Source organism: Pleuronectes platessa, chromosome 5, assembly GCF_947347685.1.
Source record: "Pleuronectes platessa chromosome 5, fPlePla1.1, whole genome shotgun sequence".
NCBI lineage: Eukaryota > Metazoa > Chordata > Actinopteri > Pleuronectiformes > Pleuronectidae > Pleuronectes > Pleuronectes platessa.
This window is the reverse complement of record NC_070630.1, coordinates 26,259,865-26,273,445: the sequence shown is the minus strand read 5'-3', so window position 1 is coordinate 26,273,445 and position 13,581 is coordinate 26,259,865. Positions and strand designations below refer to the sequence as shown.

Sequence of the window (13,581 nt, the reverse complement as noted above, 5' to 3'; positions counted from 1 at the left end):
ATTATAGTCTTAATATTGTGAAATGCAAACAGGAAGGCTGGTTACCATGTAAAAGGTGTGTTGTCTGACTCAAATAAACCCAGACTTTATACAACTGGTGCCTTCTCCCACATTTCCAGTGTTCTGTCTTGGAAGTGGTGGACAATAACTTCAAAATAAAGGTGTTTACCTCATCTGGTGATGATATGACATAAAAAACACCAAAACATCCTGTTCTTCGCCCAAGATTTTATCAGTATTAAGAAAATGTTTAGCTAAAACAATGTGCATTATATTAATAAAAATGTACTATATTTTAACAATGTAATTAGAAACGTTATATAAATAATAATCAAACCAAAACATTTAGTAAAGTATACCTGCTTTATGAACGTGTACTTTACTGGATTTTTTATTTTTTTATTTATAGTCTGACTTTAATACTTCCACTCTTTAACACTTCAGAGTAACATTGGGCTTTTCATTCCAACAAATTCATACGACTGCTTGAGACAAGACAGTTTAATTACCATTGGCGTTTTAACATGTGGATCTTTAGTTCAAGTTGGAATGTGTTGATCAATCATTGGAGTTCTCGTTGGAATGTGTTGATCCAACGTTGGAGTTCTCGTTGCTTGCTCGCACCATTACCTCTTTGTCACTGAAGCACAATGAACCCTGGGATAGGTTGGCCCATACAGGTTTCACCCATTGCAGCCTATATTTATCAGGGATGTGACAGTCTGACTGCGCTGCTGTGACGCAGCTCTTGAATTGAGACACAGCAGCAGTTATATGATGTTTAAATAGCCAAATACTGAAAAGAGCCACTCTGCATCTGAGTCCTTTAGAGTTTTCACTGAAATCACTCTGTTACGTTTAAATGAATACAACTTTTAATGCAGTGGTTTTTTGTGGTACGGTGTTTTTTGTAATCTGAAGACTTCTTTCACCACTTACCACAAGTAATTGCATACAAACCAGTTACCCAGTCCCCCCCTCTACCAGCACACAGATTTAATTTCCTATAGTTATTAAGTATATTATGTATACATGTTTTATACTTCTTCTCTCCTTCCCTGCGTTCATATCCCTGTGTATACTGGGTATGTAATCGACGGTCCAACCACTGTGCAGGTGTATCCTGTAAACACATTTGCTAAAGCTCTTATTTCCGACTGCATGTGAACGCAGCTCCTCTGTAGATAAAGATGAAGTTGGGTGAAATCAGGTGGGTGGGGGGCGTGGCTCGGCTGGATCACGTGTTGTAGGTGCAGGCTTCATGTAGGTGAGAGAGAAGCAGCCTGTCAGTCACTTCGCGGTTTGTTTGGAACAGAACACGAGCAAGAATGGATTTCAACCTGTCGTCAGGTGAGTTCACTCTTTAATCCACTTTCAGTTGTTGATTTGAAACCGTTACAGATCGTTAGTGTTTGCACGTGACAGCAGCTAAAATAATAAACATACCCAGAATATGCATTATAATGAGACACCGAGACCAAACGTGTATTTAATGTGTAGCTTCACTTCACTTTACTCTGGGTGACCCTTTAATTCTAACTTGAATCTGCTCTCTGTGTCTGTTCTGCAGCTGTGGATGAGGAGGAGGTGAAGAGTAAGGAGGCTCAACAGGATGAGTTCAGTTTCCCCTGGAACAAGAAGAAGGACGGTGACAAGGTAATAGAAATAATAATTCGACTTCTATCGTGATAGTTGTCAACTTCGACTTATATGACAATTATTATCTTGATATCATTTTCTTGCCATATTGTCCATTCCTGAGTTTCAGAACATTTTCAGGTACTGACATATATGATCAATTTTTCTTTGGATAGCTTTGAAAAAACGAATTAACAAGTGTTTTAAGCTGATTACAAAAACATTGCCCCCTTTTAAATCTGGATTTTGGGTGACATCTCTTAATTCTTTTAATTGTTAGTTATGATCACTGGGCCCAAAACCAATCCTTAAGAGATAACGCACTCAATTGAAGATCTTCCCTTGGTCAACTTTTGCCCTTTTTTATTTTTATTTTTAGGGTGGCAAAGACAAGAGTGGTAGCAAGGACAAGAGTGGTAGCAAGGACAAGAGTGGTAGCAAGGACAAGAGTGACCACAAGGACAAGAGTGACCACAAGGACAAGAGTGACCACAAGGACAAGAGTGACCACAAGGACAAGAGTGGCCACAAGGACAAGAGTGACCACAAGTCAAAGGGTGAAGGCCATAAGAAGCATAAGAAAGAGCGCAAACATGGAGAGAAAAATGGCTCCTCATCCTCCTCTTCATCATCATCCTCCTCCAGCAGCGATGAGGTGAGTCAGATGCTGTACTTTTAAAGGTCAAAGTTTTCATTCGTCACCACATGCTTTTCTTGCTTTTGATTGTTTTAGTGCTGCTTCTTTGTCCCTTCTGTTGCTTGTAGCTCAATAAAATGCAGCTCGGCAGGTAACGCAGCTGTCACGCCTTGTTTCAAAGGTTGACTGCTTAATAGTCAGTGATGTGATCATTCGCGTGGAACATCCACACAAACAGGTCTGACCCGCAGATCCTGTTTTCACCCAGCATGCCACACCACACCCTCCCTGTGCGTGTGTGTGTGTTTTTCATTTATGATTCATTCTGTCATCAAGAGACTCCGTCCCTGTTTTAACTGCAAATGACGGAGGGGAAGAAGAGAAGCGAATGAGTTCAGCCCCACCTCCCTCAGATAGGAGACTCGTAAAAGAGCTGTTGTTGTACAATCACTTAAATGGACGAGAACACGCTGCTCTCAGACCTGTCATGGCCTGACAAGACTTCACGCCATTCCTCCTCCACAGAAAAATGAACAAAACCCAGTGCTTGTTACGGCTAATGCTGCTGCAGAAATGATTCATACATTAAAGATAGAGAAGGAGCTGTGGCTCTTAAGATGTCCTTTAATAAATCATGTATCCTTTCTGCAGTAACAGCATTGTCCTTTTTGTCATTTCAGGAGTGATGCTTCCTGGGGGACAGGGCTGCTCTGCTAGTCTCTTATCATCTCGTCTATAGACAAAATGAGTATGTGTCCGTCTGTGTGTGTTTGTGTGTCTGTGTGTGTGTGTGAGTGTTTGAGGGTACAGTAGCATCAAATGTTCTTCTCGTCCCAGCACTGGTGTCACAGAAACATCACGGTCTTGTGTAAACGATTGTGCCAATTCCTAGAAGTAAATGTTCTGACGACAAACAAAACGACTCCGGGTGTTTGTTTTTTCTCTCCTTAAAATTCTCCTGTCAAGTAAAAGTGTCATTCCTTGTCTTCAACACTAGATGTCAGCGTTAACTATTTTAAGGTGTCCCAAGTATATGATGAAGAAGGTTTATTTTTAGGATTTCTTTTTTTACAATACAAAAGAAATAATAGACACTTAATAAACATGATAAAGGGACATTTTCAAAGAGGTTGTAAATGCAGACATGCATCAAGCTTGTAGAAATACAAATTAAAAATTATTTTCTACTCTTCTAGTAAAAGAATGGATAAACAAAAGGAATTAATTTTGATTGTTAACCATTTGAAAAATAATGTTTAATTTCTGGCATTGCTTGTTGCTTCATATCTCATATCTCTCAAATCTGTACAACCATAAGCTTTGTAATTATAACTCAACAAACCATAATAAACAATTAAACTACAGACTTTTTTTTATAAATAGAGAAAAAATATTCATACCATTCTCTCCTGCCACTCTCTGTTGCCAATCTGCCTTATCAACATGTTTTCCACCCCATGTAATTAAATGTAATAATGTAGCAACATGATGAGGTAGAAGACAGAGGCCGAGGCTTTCAGTTGCAAAAAGAACAAATGTTCTGTTTTATTTTAGATCAAGTTGAACAGGTTCATGAAAGCAGCAATCTCTCACTGGAAGTCAAGGGGCGGCCGCGTCACTTCAGTTTATAAAGGATTAAACTGGAAAACCTTGTTCCTCAGTGACAGATGACAATCGGCATCGTTCTTATTTCGACCTGAAGTGATGCTGTCAACAGGTGACAATGGACCTGAAGGAAGTATTCAGATGATTTAATTCAGTTAATAGGACATCACATTGTTAAAAATCCTCGCGGTTTTGCAATTTTGCAGTGCGTTGAGCTCTCTCAAGTAGTATTTAATCCTTTGGCAGCAGAAAGCCAAGACCTCTGTCTTCCACCTCATAAAGTTACACTCAAGAAGACCAGAGTCATATCTACAAAACCAAGAATCTACATGGTTCAAATAAACCAGTGAAGTATTAAGATAATATTATGTTTTTTATGCTTAGACATATTTTGGTAGCCTGACGTTGTCATACTCACAATTCTAGTCAGAATGTGAGTCTGATGACGCTGCATTGGGCTGTGATTATGGGGCGTGTTTCAACCGATCTTGTCTCAATTGGATAGACCTACAACCAATCAGAGCAACGTAGTATGTGACGTATGTTAAGCGACTCATTGTAAGTTATTTACTAACGCCGGGTTCACACCGGAGGCTGAAGCACCGCGCTGCACCAAGGCTGCCTAGCGCCGTGCAGCGATCGTTTCGGCGTCGAGTCTATTTTTTTAGCTCGACGCGAGCGTATCGCAACATGAAACACACTGAAAAATGATTTTAAACGATATTGATGACATTTTATATGATATAAATTATCAAATATGCATCCCATCCTTTGAATTCCCCTTCTGGTGTCCTGGAGTTTTAATTTAACCAATGACATTATTAAATCTCCCCCTCTGCCATCCACTACAGCCACACAAGCAGTGATAAAGATAAAAAGAGAGAGAGAGGGGGGCTACGTATTCTCCACATAGGCTTGAGTGGAGAATACGTAATTTACCCTCGACACCCGACATTTAACGGAGCAAACAGCGGAGAAGTTCTTCAACATGGATGACATTAAATTAATAATTGAAGTGGAGAAGTACAGTGAGTTGTATGAGCCTCGGAACATGTTGTATAAAGACAACACCAAAAAAGACAAATGTTGGGACGCTGTTGCTTAATGTTGGAGCAACAAGTAAAGGCCAATGTATGCTTCTGCGTTTTGACGGACACGGACAGATAGGACCGCCCTCTCCAACGTGGAACGCCCTCTCCGAGGCTCCTCGGAGAGCTTTTCGTGCAGCTCTCATTTTTCTAACTACACGTCGAAATGGCGGACAGCCCACGGATAGCCCTTGGCTGTGATTGATCCACTAAAAACATCATTTCCGCCCAACGTCATTTCCGGACCTCTAACTTCCTGTTTCATTCCCTAAATCACAATAAACCTAAATCACAACTACGACTCTATGATCAGTGTGCTAAGCCAGCGGCGTTGTCCGGCTGACGGTGGCTGGTTAGAGCACTTACAGCATGTGTGTACGGTCACATACGGTTATAACGAACTTTGATAACGGGGGTTGCGGGCTAGCCACCATGCTAACTGCGGTGGGAACAGCGCAAAAACCCGCTGACTTTAATCCCACGGCTCCCCTTGACACTGTTTCTCAAACACCGTCAGGTTAGAAGCAAACACTTGGTAGTAGCTAGTATCGGGTGTCCGTGCTGACTGTGTGTGGAAGCTAGCTGCCTCCGTGTAGCTTCAAGCTGTTGCAGCTGTTAATTAGCAACGCAGTTTGGAAACAAGACCGGGGAACGCTGCGCTAAGACACGATAACATAAGCATTTTGACCCGCTGGGTGTCACTTTATTCAGCAAAAACTGTCGCGTCATCAACAGCCTTTTTCTGTTACCATCGTTCACTGTGTGTGAGGAGCCGGGAGGACGTAAATAAACCAGCGTGGACTTCTTCTATATACCTCATGAGGTAGGCTTCTCTAAGCTCGGCTTCCGTTGCGCCAACTACTGTTCTGGCGCCAGCGTGGACTTCTTCTATATACCTCATGAGGTAGGCTTCTCTAAGCTCGGCTTCCGTTGCGCCAACTACTGTTCTGGCGGTGAATTGTTTTCGGAACAAAAAGGCTCGTAGAACTATAAATCAAAAAGGGTCTAGTGTGTATCGTTCTGCAGTTACTGTCCTCAACGAGCAGCGGGTGCTGCTGTGAGCCCCTCCGCCGTCCCAACGCACTAGTCAAGGCCGGCATATGCTTCTGCGTTTTCATGTGCATGATCCCATCCTGAGGCAGACATCATCTGGCGGCGCACATCATCCGGCGGCGCACATCATCACCACACATCATCATGCGGCGAACATCATCGTGCGGCTCACTTCATCCTGCAGCGCACATCATCCTGGGGCGCACATAGGCGCACATCCTAGTGCAGCGCAAATCGTCCTGTGGCGCACTTCATCCTGCGGCGCTCCTCACCGGCAGCGCACACATATACTTACTTGTTGCTCCAACATTAAATAACAGCGTCCCAACATTTGTCTTTTTTGGTGTTGTCTTTATACAACACGTTCCGAGGCTCATACAACTCACTGTACTTCTCCACTTCAATTATTAATTTAATGTAATCCATGTTGAAGAACTTCTCCGCTGTTTGCTCCGTTAAATGTCGGGTGTCGAGGGTAAATTACGTATTCTCCACTCAAGCCTATTTGGAGAATACGTAGCCCCCCCCCCCCCCCCCCCCTCCCTCTCTCTCTCTTTATGACTGCTTGTATGGCTGTAGTGGATGGGCAGAGGGGGACATTTAATAATGCCATTGGTAAAATTGGTAAAATTAAAAGAAGAGGAGGAGAAGGGGAATTCAAAGTATGGGATGCATATTTGATAATTTATATTATATAAAATATGTCATCAATATTGTTTAAAATCTTTTTTCAGTGTGTTTCCTGGTGCGATACGATAGCGCCAAGCGGAAAAAATTGACTAGACGCCGGAAATATCTCTCCACGGCGCTAGGCAGCCTTGGCGCAGCGCGGCGCCTCAGCCTCCGGTGTGACCCGCACAAAGGTTTAACATGGGAGTGGATGGGAGCCAGCTGTTATTTAAGGCTTGGCGCTGCGCCTACGCGTTCGGTGTGAAACCGGCGTAAAGGTGAATGCACGTACGAACAAGTTCTCCGTTTAGGATTACAACTCCACAACACATTAAACAAATCGTATCGCATTTGTCGGCCCTGTAAGAACTTAATAACACGGTTGGAACTCCACATTCCCGTGTTTAAAAAATGGACAGACGACGAAGGAGACCAGGCTGAAGAAGCGTGTTCATCTGAGGCATCAGAGAAAAGAGACCGGGGGCCCAAGCGCTCTTCGGTGACGTGGTTGATTACGTTACTGTTGATCATCTGTCCATCATCGTATAAAGCCCGCCCTGACAATTTGATTGGTCCGAACAGCTTCGGACAAATCCGAACAGCTTCTGCGCTTGTGAGCGCAGCGGAGCATGTCGGGGCGAAATTCTCAAAAGAACTCAAATAAATGCCCCGTCAGATATCAAAACATATTTGGGGAATTGATGACAGAGAGATTAATTTTTATTCTTAAATATTGATGAATGAAGAAAAAATTGGGCAACAGCAGGAGGGCACTTTTCTAATCCAGGTCAAAAGGGCCAGTGCTTGAGCACCACTAGGGGTCTATCTGTGCACGTGCCTGAGGTGTGTGGTACAAAAAGTAACTGTGAATGGAAGTGGAGCACTTTATAAATACAGTCCATTAACCATATTATGCAGCGTCCAAATTACTCAAGCACTAATGACTAAATATTTCACTCATGTTAAATCAGAAAGTATAGAACACAGTAAAAGTAGAGTAAATGAATATTCCACGTCTGACGTTGACATAATCAGACCTGAAATAATAAGAAAACTGCAGCTTCTCAACACACGGTCCGGACGGCTCAGACAACTCCTCCGTTTACCTGACATCAATATTCCAGTTATTGTGAACTGCAGCCAGGGCTGTCAGCAGAAGAGAACTACAACATTAAGCATCGAGGATCTCCTTCAGGTCTTTTGAATCTTTTATGGGGCGCAGAAGAAGAAAAATGAAGCAGTCTCAGAAGGGAATCAATAATAAATCAAGCATGCATCTTTCGGTGGCTGCTTGAGAAACCCAATTTAACCCATCCGTCATGTTCAAAGCCTCATGTTATTTAACCTGTGAGGGAATATTGAAGGGAGGAATCAGTGGGCGAGATACGAGAGCATGTTATTGATGTATTGATCTGGTCAAATGAAACATGCACAAGGTTTCATTTGGGCCAAAAGTGTGCATGTCTTTTCAGAGCAGCATGTGTTTCATCCCTCTGACATATCCCTCATGGAGCATGTGGCTCTGTGAACTGCGTCTGTTTGAATTTATGTTACTTCTGCCACCTGACTGATTGCATCACTGATGTCTTCAGCATTAGTCCATAGCTTCTGCTAAATGAATAGAAACCAAAAAACAGTTACAATCAGTTCTTATGAAATTCTACTAATAAATGCAGAAATCTCTCTTTTCTATGATTTCCTCGACGACCTCTATTCGAGTTGACTTCAGACTTGGCCAGGAGGTTCCTGGTGACCAGAGGAGGTGCAGAGTCCAGACCCCAAACACAAACGCTCCCTTTACTTTAACGCTGCACCTGCTGTTTCAGAGTAAAGACGTTTGAGATTCCAACACTTTCATGATGTCCTTGATGTCGATGGTGAATTGTCAGTTTAGCACAATGTTCTGTAACTTGCTTACAGGCCTACAGTCAGTGCTATAAAATCTCAAAAGTCTCCTCCAGCAGCCCAATACACCCCTCAAAATTATATATTCAAAAGTTTTGTCATGAAAAAAGTCCCCTTGTGGCCCCAGAGGGCAAACAGATGAGGGCCACTTCAGGCTATGAGGCAACACTTCCGTTCTTCTCGGGGTCTGAACAAAATGGATGGGAAAAAAGAAGTGCCCTGAGCAAAGTGTAATCTGGAGGGAACCTAAAATGCCAGATGTGGGATGTGGGCCAAATGTGGGCCAAAACGCTTTTCCTATGTGGGTTAAATTGGCTCAAATGTAATTCCTCAACCCTCTCTCTTCCTTATACTAACGTGAATGTTTCAGTTTCTCAATCTCTGCGTGCGAGGAGGCGAACAAATACCCTAACCCAATTTACTGTGGCAAATCACATCATGGCTTAATCTGGAGTTTAACTTTGGTGAACGTTGACCCATAATCTGGATTTTGCATGGATGTATGTGTGCCCTTAAGGTGGAAACACTCAGCTATGGCGTTGAGCTCATTTCATTCAAAATGCATCTTTCATCAAATAAAAGGTGCAAGGGGGACAAATGCCCAAAAACGTTTGGTGCAAGCTCCTCAGTTGTGAGAATTTGCAGCTTTTCTGTCTCAGGTGACATTAAATAGAGTTTGGACTGTGGAGTCTGGCAGATTAAACATGCAACTTCAAGATATAACATTTGGCTGTTGGTTAACAAAACCTCACACATGTAAGTTTTAAAGCTGAAGTACCTACAGCATTCTACAGCCAACAGCGGCTGACACTTTAAATGCATTGCACCATTAAAGCCAGTGTTCTCTTTGGTGACACCAGAGGACTTCAGGTAAAACACCCAGCGCCTCTCTCTGCACCTCTCACCTGCACCTGGTGTTGCAGTAAGTAAAACAGTTGCATGACCTTTTCAGAGCGGGAGCTGAGGGCAGAGGTGATGAAAGTCGGACAGAAAGAGAGACTTTAAGGCTTTGGTAAATCCTTAAGATTCCTTAACGTCTCTGAATTCCCACCAACAGCTTTGGGACAAAGTGAAGGAGGGAGCTATGGACCCCGGGATAGACGGATGTATAGAGGGCACTGACACCATCATGTCTTCCCCTTGGATTTCTTAGCTTTCTCGAAGATTAATAAAGCAAATTGGGGCAAGAAAAAAGTTAGTTCATTAGTTGTTTTTATGAGTTTTTTAGTTACATACCTGTGTGTGGAGTCCTGAGGTGAGCGTAGTGTGATCAGAGGGATGAGGCGCTGGTTTTAACTCCTGCTCCTTTTAATCAAGTGGAGCCTTCAGCCCATAGCCATGAGTTTTCATCCTGCTGAGCTTTACTGAAAGTGAAAACTTCTTTTAATTATTCTCCACAACTGAATATTTATAGATTTTTATAGGTGACACTGATGGTAAAAGACTTGGAGCAAGTAAAGAACTCACCTGAATAAAAGTCTCCTCTGTGCTGCAGCATCACCGCACTGCAGGCACACACTGATATCTACATATTAACAAATGATGGAAAAGGGCCTTACTCAGATGGTGGGAGTTCATAATGTGATGAAGAAAATATGAGTTCAATAAAACGGAGAAGATCTTTTTGGACACTCAAACCCAAAAAACGTGAGCGTACAATCGAAGCATTTCAGTATTAAACCAAATTGGAGAGAATCTATAGCAGTTTAGGTCACTATTAGTCATGTATTATTATTATTATGATCAATATTAATAATAATAATAATAATTACAATAATACTAGAGCGGCTCCAGAGTGTGATATTCTTCTTCTCATTATTATATAAGTCAAACACAATATTAAAGGTATTAAAAGGTGCATTAGTAAAAAATTCTATGGGGCTTAATGGGGCCATTCATTTTACTTATTCTTTTGTAATCTATCGGTCGTTCAGTGGACGCACCGCAGGAGGGCATGCACGTCTCTCTCTCTCTCTCTCTCTCTCTCTCTCTCTCTCTCTCTCTCTCTCTCTCTCTCTCTCTCTCTCTCTCTCTCTCTCTCTCTCTCTCTCTCTCTCTCTCTCTCTCTCTCTCTCTCTCTCTCTCTCTCTCTCTCTCTCTCTCTCTCTCTCTCTCTCTCTCTCTCTCTCTCTCTCTCTCTCTGGCGTCAGCGGTATCCTAGCAACAGCCCGGCTCGAGCTCAGCTCTATCATCCGGTGAGCGCTTTCGTCAATCCGCGTTCACACGCTCAGACTAAAACAGGAAGCCATGTGGATTTATCTAGCCTACAAATTAAAAGCAGATTAAATTCAGGTTAGTTTCTGGGACTTCCGCTCACCTGCTCAGACTGTTTACCTATAGCTTTATCCTGGGAGACTATCTGGAATTAGCTGTCCTCTAGAAATAAGTATAAGACCAAGCCTTTTTCATAGGAGCAGATCATACAACAAATATGAGTGTTTTTGGTTTTATTTGTCTCATGATACCTGTAGAAACACCCACAAGACATTTCTCAGAGGTCACAACAGCCCACATTAACTATTCAGTGTGAAAGTCCACAAAAATAAAGTATGCATCTTAAACATCAATATTAAAAGTTACAAATCTACAAATATGTTTTCAAGCTGATGGTTGTTCAGGGAAATCAACTTCACAAATCTTTTTTAAACGGATAAACAGTTTTATTCGAATGGAATAAAAACTAATGTCATATATTTATCTTGAGAAATATCGAATGGCTCAGAATGTGCCAAGAAGGCCAATCGGATTTTACGCTTCACTTTATTGGAAAAAAAACGGGTTTTTTTTTTCCACATTTCCTTAGTCTTTTATGTGTCGTATTTGAATGCAGGAGAGTTCACATGTGTGACACATAGAGGAAGTGTTCCACTGACCTATCACCCTTTGCGTCCGCTCTGTCCCATTTACACATCACCTCCACTTTTTTTATTTTGAAAGACTTCGGTCGGAAGTGTAGTTATTCCCTCTGCTGTGTGACTTTGCTCGCGGCTCCGCTCAGCTCCCGCGGCAGAGCAGACAAGAAACCATGGAGCGCAACAAGACGTGTTGGAGAGTCTCACTGAGCGCACGGGAGAAGTGCCAGGTCCTGCTCCGTGCCTAAACTCACTTTCTGGACTGTGGGAACATCTTCCTTCGTCAGCGGGTGCACGGTGCAGGTTCTCCATCCAAGCGTGCGTAAAAGTGACAGGAGAGGTGCAGAGCATTAAAAACAACAGTTTGGAGTGACCGAAGAACGCAGGAGCAATAGTGGAGAAGAACCAGAAGCGCCCGAGGGGGAGAGCAAACGAGTGCCCGGCGGCGGTTAGAAATGCTCTGCGTGTTTTATTCTTTGTGCTTTTCTCGCTGTTTCTGGAAAATGTGGTGCTTTCATGTCCGACGTCATTAGAAGGAGCGGTGACTTTTCTTTAAGTAAACTGTGAAGAGGAGCTGTGATTCCACAAGGAGAAGAAAGAACTGGGCTCAGAACCGAGAGCGAGTCACCGAGCAGCTACGAACCATGGTGAAGTTTCATAACTCGGACCTATGGATAGCCTGGATGGTCATCTTCTGCATGGAGGGTAAGTTCATCCACCTCTGGAAACTTCAGTCTACTTCATCCAAGCCGTACGCAGCTCGCACCTTGTACCCTCACTACCCCAAAACAAGAATAATGATAATAATAATAATGATAATAGGCGTGAGGTAGAGGGCTTACAGTGTGAATCACGTGGACAAATCATCAATACAAATCATCTGCATCAGTATTGGAAAAACAGATGTATCTGGATTTAAATTGTGCCACGGGGGCTCAACCTCTCCTCTCCAGGAGCGCGTGCCCCCCCTCCTCCCTTCTTAATACTGTATGTTTGGATCAAGCTTATAAATCCCCGGCATTTCCATCACAACAAACTAAAGCACAGATTTAGACTCCTTTTTTTCTTCCTCAGTATTCCAGTCACAGTGGCATCTACCCCCCCCCCCCCCCCCCTAAAAAAAGCAGTTTGATTGTGCGCGTCTCATCCATAATGCGCTCTGCCGACTGATACTACTTTTTCTTCTGCCTGTCCTACACAACACACATTGCTGCTTTGTTTAACAAAAAACGCGAGTGATTCACTTTTAAACGTGGACCAGGAGCGGGAGAGAGTGTGTTTTGAAATAGAAACGGAGCAGACGGTGCAGGGTTGCGCTGCGTAATCCGCCCGATTAACGGAACGCACGGTGGCCAGGCGGCACAGGCGAGAGGAAAACAAATCACTGTATATTCTTATAATTGTTCTATGGGGAAATTGTGCTTTGTGTGCACGTGCATGTGTGTGTTACACTAAATGGCAAAGTTCATTGTCCTTATGTAAAGAGCTCGAGGATGTGGCATTAAAATATATCAAGATAATAATGTTCGTGTGGGACTATCGATAATTAACACGATTCATTTCATATTATCATTATCTGTACAGTTTAACGACTAAAGTGAAGGTCGTGGTTTTGAACTTATACTTGAACTGAAACTTTACAAACCTGAGGAAGATCAGTTCAGCCCAATAGCTCTTCACTGTACTTAATATATATAAGTTTATATTGAACCTGTTATTTCGCTATTGATGAAAATATTGCTACAAATATTGACCATGTATTAATTTACACTTAGTACAATGTCCCTTATTGTTATTTTTATTTTAGCAATACAAAATGTTTCCATTGAGAGTGCATGTAAGTTGAGTGAGTTTAGCCATAGGTTGTAAACCATAATATGGTAGTATTATATAAGATATTTATCTGTTTCCTGTATTTCAGAGAAAAAAGTTTGAGCAGAAAAGATGAATCGGTGCTAATGATTGAATGAGGATCATTAGTGGATGTATTCTAGCAAATATGATGCAGGCTTATACATGATGATGGTTCAAATATATTATGGGATTGATTTATATAGCTGTGTGTTGAAAATAAATGATCTTCTTTTGGATATACTTCAACTCTCATATAATATTTCATGAAAATAAAAATACT

At 42.3% G+C, this 13,581-nt stretch overlaps 2 protein-coding genes across 2 annotated transcripts in view; both read left to right on the top strand.

Annotated features, from left to right (window-relative positions):
- The first annotated feature begins 1,207 nt into the window (after positions 1 to 1,207).
- wu:fb18f06 (putative uncharacterized protein DDB_G0292636) lies at positions 1,208 to 3,194 on the top strand. Its single transcript, XM_053422643.1, has 4 exons — positions 1,208 to 1,350; positions 1,571 to 1,656; positions 2,018 to 2,293; positions 2,956 to 3,194. Exons 1-4 carry the CDS (start codon positions 1,329 to 1,331, stop codon positions 2,959 to 2,961), a joined length of 390 nt encoding a protein of 129 aa, XP_053278618.1. The 5' UTR covers positions 1,208 to 1,328; the 3' UTR covers positions 2,962 to 3,194.
- An 8,897-nt stretch (positions 3,195 to 12,091) lies between these two features.
- Positions 12,092 to 13,581, top strand: part of igsf11 (immunoglobulin superfamily member 11) — a 105,682-nt gene continuing 104,192 nt past the window's right edge. Inside the window, exon 1 of the mRNA XM_053422843.1 lies at positions 12,092 to 12,152. Within this exon, the coding sequence (XP_053278818.1) occupies positions 12,092 to 12,152 (61 nt within the window). The remainder of the gene's footprint in view (positions 12,153 to 13,581) is intronic.